At 45.7% G+C, this 8,825-nt stretch overlaps 1 protein-coding gene across 1 annotated transcript; it reads left to right on the top strand.

The window, feature by feature from the left end:
• Positions 1 to 4,358: 4,358 nt before the first annotated feature.
• Positions 4,359 to 7,730, top strand: LOC147456159 (uncharacterized). Its single transcript, XM_086514721.1, has 2 exons — positions 4,359 to 4,622; positions 4,777 to 7,730. Exon 2 carries the CDS (start codon positions 4,825 to 4,827, stop codon positions 7,288 to 7,290), a length of 2,466 nt encoding a protein of 821 aa, XP_086370847.1. The 5' UTR covers positions 4,359 to 4,622; positions 4,777 to 4,824; the 3' UTR covers positions 7,291 to 7,730.
• The last annotated feature ends 1,095 nt before the right edge of the window (positions 7,731 to 8,825 follow it).

Genomic DNA, 8,825 nt, shown 5'->3' with positions numbered 1-8,825 from the left:
GAAGAAAGTAGACACAATGTCAAGATTGGAGTGAGAAGTTTTGAGTTCTATGAAGAGAAAAGAGTTGATCGAAGGTATTCTACTAAGAGCATCATTCCAACATTGGCTACCACATTGTATCATCCTTTACCATGCCAGAGCTTTGCATCACTCTTGAAAAATATCAACTTACCTTGCCTTTCGACCCTTCAAACTAGATTACTATATGTAAAGCCCTTAATACTTTCATGGTCAAACACTATTTCAATTTGAGCACCATACAAATAATGTCGCCACGTCTTTAGAGGAGACACTATTGCATAGAATTCTCTTTCATAAGCATAATAGTTTGGTTGTGTAGAATCGAGTTTTTTGCTTTCAAACACAATCGGTCTTTCTTCTTGCACCGATAGCTCGGTTACTAGCATCTATCTTGAGCACAAAAGGTTTCATTGGATCCAAAAATAGCTAAAATTGGTGCAATAGCTAGAGCGACCTTAAATGCATCTAAACTTTACTGTTGAGTTTCTCCCCAATGAAATGATTTTGTCCTTGGATTTCAATTGGTTTGTCATAGGAACAACAATTTTAGCATAGTTTTTAACGAATCTACGATAAAAACTTGCAAATCCCAAGAAAATATAGAGCTCTTCCAAAAATTTTGGCGAAGGCCAGTCATGGATGGCATTCACTTTGGATTAATCCATATGTAGGCCTACAACGAAAATTACATGCCCAAATTTCAACTTTAAAAAAATTACATTTGAATTCCTTAGCATATATTTGGCGTTCCCATAGTAGATCAAACACTGCAAATGTTATAAGTGCTCCTCTTTAGATGCAATGTACACTAGAATGTCATTGAGAAAAACAATGACAAATTTGCCCATATATGGTTCAAAATACTATCCATGAGTGTCAAGAAAGTAGCTGGCGCATTGGTTAAACCAAAAGACATAAAGAAGTACTCATAATGTCCAACCTTGTTTGGAAAGTGCGCAGTTTTAGGTGTATCAACACCGAATTCACACTTGATGAGCATGGGTGAATTTATCAAACAACTCATTCACTTGTGGCAACATATACAAGCATGTGTAAACATATGAGCATGGGTGAATTTATCAAAAAACTCATCCACTTGTGGCAACATGGACTTATTCTTAATGGTAGCCGTATTCAAACCACGATAATCTAAGCACATGTGCATACTAACATCCTTTTTCTTCATGACCAGAATGGGAGATGCCCATGGTGAAGAACTAAGTTGAATAAACCCTCTAGTGAGGTAGTTAGCAAGCCATCATTCCACCTCAATATTCTGATAATGGCTCATTCTATAGAGTGGTTTACAAGTGGGCTTACTACGCAACCACATCTATGCCGTGTTGCATACAACTTGTCGGTGTTAACCCATGGAGTATATCTTTTGGAAATACATATTTGTAGTATACACACACTCCCTTGCTTCTTCAATTCAACATTGCCTGAGTTTCACTTCCTGCTTTGCTTTAATGTTGTGCTACATCAAGGCCTTCCCTGATTTTTGTGTTAAATTTAAGAAGCTTGCGATTTTAATTTACTGCCATATAGGAGATCTACTCCTAGCACTACATACCAAACTTTGTCAATGCTCCTTTGCTTTGCTTGCTAAGGTTAATTTCTGTAGCGCAATCTGCATCTCGTATACTCTTTCCTTATCCTAAGCTTCTGCACAAATCCAAAGCTTTCGAAGCTTGTGCACACTCAAGGTGCCGTCATGCTCCCCCTATTGTAGCTTTGACACCAATTGTGATGCTTGCGGTGCACGCGTGTGAGAAATGGTGGAATTGGGCACTACAAAAGAATATGATGTTTCTTCAATTGATCGATGCAAAGCTTGAGAGACCAATATGGCTCCTTGAGAACATTGAATTCACTAGCTAAGGGGTGGAATATACGAACATGTTTGCCTTTGGAGACTTTGGCAGGGATCTCAACAACCAAGTTATTTTGAGTAGACCTATCATGCAACAACTCATGGTTGTCCAAAATTGGGGATATGGTTACTTGTACCTCCCACATCATAATTGGTTAACCACGCGGTGTTGGAGTGTGCGTCTCTCCAGGGTCGACCGGGAAAGCGTCGGGCTTCTAGCTGTAGGCGAAGATGTAGTCTAGGTGTAAACCAAGGGTAACTAGTGTGGTTAGGGCCAATTTAGTGTTAATAAGATGGTATAGAGGCGTTTAGAGAGAATTGTAAGAGAATAACACAAATCGTAACAGAGTCAATTGGCTAAAATCCAACTTAGAACATATATTAACACTTAATTAAGCTGCCAAACAGAAGATTCTTCCATTAAATAGATATCTAGAACCCTTGATACAAATCGGTTGCATACGCCAACATCGGTATGCCTGTTGATTTGAAATCTTCTATTCAGATAACCCTAAACCCGAAGAAAGCAATCCTCATCTTGCCAAAAAACTTCACCCTGCTTATCCCTTCTCTTTAATATCCCATTGCTTTGTGAGCTCGAGAGAGCTTCCGAAAACTCCCTTCTTCTTTCACCTATTTGCTCCCCTTTGTTGCATCAAGCTCTCGAGAAAGAGAGAGATTGAGAGAGAACTTCGGTCTCCTTCAGCCCCTCTTCCTGCCTTGAGCAAAAAAAACGGTCTTCTCCTCCTCCTTCCTCTTTCCTTCACTCCCTCCTCCAAAAAAAATCCCAAAAAAACAATGGGCTCTCTGGCCGTGTGAGCCTTCCCATCTATTTTCAGACTCCACCTTTCTATATTTAGCCTCCTTTACATGCATGTGAAAGCGCCCCATGGGCTTGCCTTGAGCCCCAAGTCTACACAGTTGCGGCGGTGCCACTGTGGGTACAACCCCTTACCTAAAAGGTTTGGCGCCTCTACGGCATGCAGACATGGCCCCCTGGCAAACTGCCACGTCATCGTTGACATCGCGAACTACGCCGCCCGCGGCCATCGGCGGACGCCCAACGCGCCTCCGCGCAGAGCCAGACGCTCACCTGCCATAGCCACTAGCTCCCAAGGAGCTTCCACGCCCTTTTGATACCCCAATGGGCTTCACGGGCTAGCTCATATACCCCTGCATACCTGCCTTTGGATGCGCATGTGGGACCATCTGATGCCACGTGCCAGTCATCACTGGCCCATCAAGCCTCAAGGCCTTGGAAAAAAAAAAAAAACCCTTATTCAATGTTTTTTTTTGCCCTACTTCCTCATGCTCCCCTATGTACTGCTCCAATGTCGGGTCGCCAAACCGTAAGGCCCGGCCAAAACTTCACTACTTCGACTTGAAAGCCCCTGGCTCCTGCCGCATTTCGAGATTCCCCAAGACCCCGAATCGAGGCCGCAAAAGTAAGAAAATCATATGTAGCCAACTCCGAGCAACTGCACCTCGACTTCCAATTGCTATATCTTTTCGCTTCGGGCTCTGTTTGACGAGCAACTACTAGCTTCATACGCTGCATAGCACCTTCTCGAACTCTGTTGAGACCCAAAAGAATACCAGATGGCACGACTCCCCATGCGGTCAGGTGGGCACCAACCCTGCCCTCGGCAACACTTAAACTGGCCATAACCTGCAATCCATAGCTCTGATGTGCAATCTAAAAAGACGGCTATGCTCCATAAATCGAGCACTACGCGTCTATATACTGACATCCCCTTGGGCCACCTGTCCCCAGCTGCCCTATCCAGCAAGAATCTGCAATGCATTGCACCTTCCAACTCCAATATCTTGGGCTCCGTAGCTCTGTTTGATGAGCCTTTTGGACCTGCTCCTTCAGCACCTCAAGCTCTACATAACTGGGCCAAAACCAACACCTAGAACATTCTTCACCTGCCACCCTGTCAACCCCTATTCGGAGCCTTTTTGGTGTAAAAACCCACATAAAGCATATATACGTGTCCTCTTACTGTCATAACAACTGTTAACATTATTGATAAGTTTGGCAAAACCTCGAATAAGTATGTAGATTTGCATCTTTCACACCGTGCCCGCAAAGCGACACGACATCGCGTTAAAGCAACCACCTATAAGTAGAGAGATATATCAAGAATCCTGAGGTGGACTTTGAATCTACAACTTCTCTATCTGAAAGCAAAGATAAGAAGATGGGGCGGTGGGGACACCTTGTGGCTATTGGTCTAAAAGATAATAGCCTAAATGTGATTGTGAGACTTTTTAGCAAAATTAATATAACACACAAATGTTCAACCACTAGGTGTTTGCCAAAAGAATATGCTCAGCCTACTATTGAAGTATGAACAAACAATCAAGCGCTAAGATTTTTGAAGGCAAATTATAGTAGCGCCAAATAGGAAGCATCAGAAGTAGTCGTGCACAAGTTTTTTACTACGCTTCGATCTTACTAAATCATAGACACACATGCAACATAGGCACATTATGCAATGCAAAAAAGTGAAGAAAGCATTTGTATGGTGAGCAAATACACAACATAGCTGTGAAGATAGCAATTGTATGGAGGAGGAGGGGCTTGCAGAGTGTTGGCATGTCTTTCATGGAGTGAGTGGCTCGAGAGATCCCAAAAACAGTTTTCCTCAAGCACGGGGCATTTGCAAGCAATGAGGCGAGATATGACTGTCTCCCTCTATCTCTTACGTCAATCCATGCTAAGGTTTAGCAACCTTATGTCGGAGTTATGGTGCTATATCCTCTAAGGCTAATAAATTTATATCGTTAAGTGGGGTTATTTTCCTGCATTTGAAGTAATTATTTTTTATTTTTGAAACTTTCTGGCGATGCGGTTGAGCGGGCAAAACTTCTTGCAGAGAAGTAGAGCGTGGGGATGATTGAGTCTCAGACAGCATAAGAGAGAGATGGCGCCTGCTGTACGCGATAAGGTAAGCCAAAAACCTGCTAACCGCGTTGAGAAGCCTGCAATATGGCAAGATGTGATGGTGGAGGTGAAAGAGACATTCCGTCGCATTGACAGAGTGAAGCATTCTGGATTCACCCTGTGGGATGAGCGCCGCATGCGCACTGGCCCTGCCCTCAGCCACAACCGCATGGCACGGGTCAAGACACAAGCCCCTCTTCGCGACTTCAACCTCCCGCCACGCACGCTGCGGGAAATTGAAAACAACCGCTCGCAGCCACCCATTGTCTCCTTCAACCATCTACAGAACCTCCTTGGAATGTGTCGCCGCATCAATGCACAATCCCTGCTGAAGGAAAGGAAGAAGAACCCACATGACCCGTGTTTGTATCCTGTATATTTACGCCGCCCTGTGGCTCGTCCTGTAACTCCCGTCCGCCCACAGCGAACATCCATGACACCGCGCCTTGCAAGCTCAGCAGGTACTGATCGCTGTCGCCGCTCTTCGACACCCCCTTCTGCACCTGTGAGTCGTCCAAGCACGCCCCCTATTTCGGCTCGCAAGCGCCCACACACAGCTCGTCCAGCAGTTGATGACCCCCCTTATGCATATGCCCCACGCCGCTTCACCTTGCTTCTCGACATCTCAAATCGCCCTGCAGCACTTGGTCCTCTCCCTGCCTTCACCACCCGGCCTCCTTCAGCTGTGAGCACACCCCGTCCTGGCTCCTCCCGTTCTCAAAAAGGCAATTCTACCTCAAAACCTGCAGATCAACAATCCAACAAAGAACCCCACCCACATGTGCCCCCTCTGAAGAAGCTTCCTATAGACAGGGGTACTCCAAAGCTGGCTTCTGACCGCACTTTTGACCGATCGTCGCAGCAATCTGGCAGCACGTCATCATTTGGACCTATGGCAGCAGCTTATTTCAATCGAAGGCCTCGTTCTGCCGGTGACCATAGGCCCTTATCCGCAGGAGATGTAAACTCTGAAAGGCCCATGTCAAGACGGCAAGCTGGTCCATCTGCCAATCAATTAAAACCAGTTTCTGAGAGCCAGACAAGGAGTGTTGCTCTGAGAGATCTCTCCGCTCCGGAGTCAAAGTCAGCATCATCTCAACCGGAAAGAGTATCTCCTACAAGTAGCAGTAGCAGTAGTAGTCAAACTGATAGCAGCACAACAACAATGCTTGACACGGAGAGGAGTGAGACGAACACTTTGTCGCATGTGAAAGGCAAAGGCAGTCTCTGGTCACATGCAAAGCCCGACGAGCGGCCACCATCTCGTAGAGGAGCCAAGCCATCCAGAAAGAAGAAGGGATTTGTTGCTCCTTCGGAAACAACATTAAGCACCACTACCACAACAGAGCAGTCAATGCAAGAAGCCTCTGATGACAATGCAAGTGGGAAGACCTCAGGAGCGTCAACTTTGCGGGGAGGGAGTGAACATGCAAAAAGATCTGATCCTGTTGTCGCTTCTTCTCTTAAAACCAGGTCATTTGTACCAGATGGAGTTGATTCTGGGCTGAAAACTCCAAGGGCAAAGCCTTTCCCCAGCTCGGCAGAGGCCAAGATATCTACAAGAAGAGCTTCAAGTTCGTTTAGTGTGGGTGAGGCCCTGGATGTGAAATTGCAAGAGCCCACACAACCTGCCCCTGCCTCCTCTTCTGAAGAACCATCTCCTGGTAGGCCCAAGGTTAGCTTTGCAGCTCCTGACGTAGAAGAGAGAAAGCAGAGCAAGCAACCCATGATTGAGATCATCCAGCCAACATTAGATCAAGCTTTGGATAGGCTCGAGTCTTCAGAACGTGCTGAGAGAAGGTCTGAACCTACATCTAGCGGGGACTTTGCATTGAAAACTGACGGGAGTACTTTTCAGCATGGGGACAAGCTTCAAGAGCACAACATAGATGCAATTTTGCGAAAGTCGCAGCGGAGCATGGCTTTAGATACTGCATCAGAGGATGAGGATGTGGATGTAAGAGATTCCACAGATGAAGATTCCATCAGGACATTAACATGCATACCGAGTGGCAGTAGCTCAGAGATGTCACAAGCAGAGCACGAAGAAGACGATGAGGATGATGAGAATGGTGGTGGTCTGCATCTAGCCCATCCACACAACCTGCAGAAACAATTCTCAGCTGCAGGTACAAGAAACTTAAGAGAGGCCCTTCAGCAGCAACTGCCTCAAGAAAGAGAGCAAGTGGATGCCCAAGAAGAGACTATGGGGGGAGGAGATATTCCAACCAGTGTGTTTATCAAGTTCTCTGCAGATGCCTATATAGATTTTAAGAATTCCATGATGAATTTGATCAGGAATGATCGTCTTGAGAATGGGCCAGATGAAGCCTTGGAGGACCTCTTTCAATATTATATGGATCTGAACCCGCCAGTACACCATGACGTGCTTCGTGAAGTCATTGCAGACATTAAAGTGGAGCTCAAACGAATGCCAAGGTCTTAGATTTACATGTGGTGACATGCAACAGATCAGAGAAACCCACTCTTTTGGATAAAGAGTAGTGTGCATTCAAATCTGCAGGAAGCCATTAGGAAAATTCCATATGGCTATCTTAGGGAGAAACCTAATTCTCTGAGAAAGAAGGGTGCTCACTCAAAGATTGAGTCATTTGTAAAGCAAATGTTGATTGTAGATGTGCAAAGGATGTGCAGCCCAAGGGTTGAGTGCTGAAAACAAGCATATTTGCCTACTCTGCTGGTAGGCGGGAGAGTTTTGAGAAGGCTTGGTCTGCCAACGCAAGGCTTCAGAAGCTAGAATCTGTAGCAATTCTCCAATTTGGCATCCAACTGAAGAGGTCTTCTATTGTACTATGTAAAGGTTGGTGTCCTCTTTGTAAGTTTCACGGCTTTTGCTAATGGAACTGAGCATCAAATTTGTGTGTGTGCAGGTGTGTGTGTGTGTGTGTGTGTGAGAGAGAGAGAGAGAGAGAGAGAGAGAGAGAGAGAGAGAGAGAAGAAGAAGAAGAAGAAGAAGAAGAAGACAGTTTTAACGTCGTAGGAAACTAACCCAAGAGACCTTAAAGATCTATCCGACAAGGAGAGTTGAACTCAAGACCTGTTATTCAAGAGGGAAATGGCATAACCAATCTACCACACTTGGTGATAAAAAGGTTATACCATTTTCCTCTTCTTATTAGCACACACACACACCCACACGCACCCGAGAGAGAGAGAGAGGTGTGTGTGGTGTGCGAGTGTGTAATCGAGCGAGCTGTTCCCTGCGTGTGCCTTTGTGGCGCCCCCTGCCTGCCTGCGCAAACACCAGCAGCGCCATCTTCTCTTCTGAGCGCGCTCCCTGTTGCCCGCAGGTGTCCCGCCTATCTGCTGCGTGTCTGACTTCATGCCTGCGACCTGCATGGCCTGCTTCTGCAGCCAGCAGAGTCGGCAGTTCTGCTGAGGGGTTTGTTGCCAGGGCACACGCGTGTGTGTGTGGTTTTAGGTGCATCGGTCTCCTTTTTTTTTCCGTCTGTGTGTACAGCCTTGTCAGTGCTCGCCTCTTAGTTCGGGTTTCCGTCTTCTCGCCTCCTCTATTGGCTGCGAGTGTGTGAGTGTGAGTTCTCATTGCTGAGTTTCCTTATATCTGTACAGCAAGTGCCTTTGAGTTCTGATAGAAAGTAGCAAAGGAATGGAAACTCAATACAGGGTAAGATCGCTTCGGAAAAATCAGAGTGTTCAAGTTTCATGACAGATATCCCTTGCATCTACAAAAGATGCAAAGCGATGGACTCTTTATCAGATGATCCAATGGCCCTCATCAAGAAATGCTTGTACGAAGATTTTGAAGATGCATGTAGGGCCTGGGATGGTCCGGAACCTGAGAAAGAAGTTGTCATTCCTGTTCAGCAGGTGATGGATCTTGTTGCCCAGTATGCGTTAAATGCTGTTATATTTTTCTTTCTTGGCAAAATGCCTACGGCATAGGATGTGGGACAATAGGTGGATTTCATGCTGAAACACCTGGTGGTTTGTGGGGTCTAT

This window comes from Adiantum capillus-veneris, chromosome 6, assembly GCF_014529385.1.
Source record: "Adiantum capillus-veneris isolate H3 chromosome 6, ASM1452938v2, whole genome shotgun sequence".
In the NCBI taxonomy this organism is placed as follows: domain Eukaryota; kingdom Viridiplantae; phylum Streptophyta; class Polypodiopsida; order Polypodiales; family Pteridaceae; genus Adiantum; species Adiantum capillus-veneris.
The sequence above is the reverse complement of the archived record's forward strand: the minus strand, read 5'-3'. Positions and strand labels throughout refer to the sequence as shown.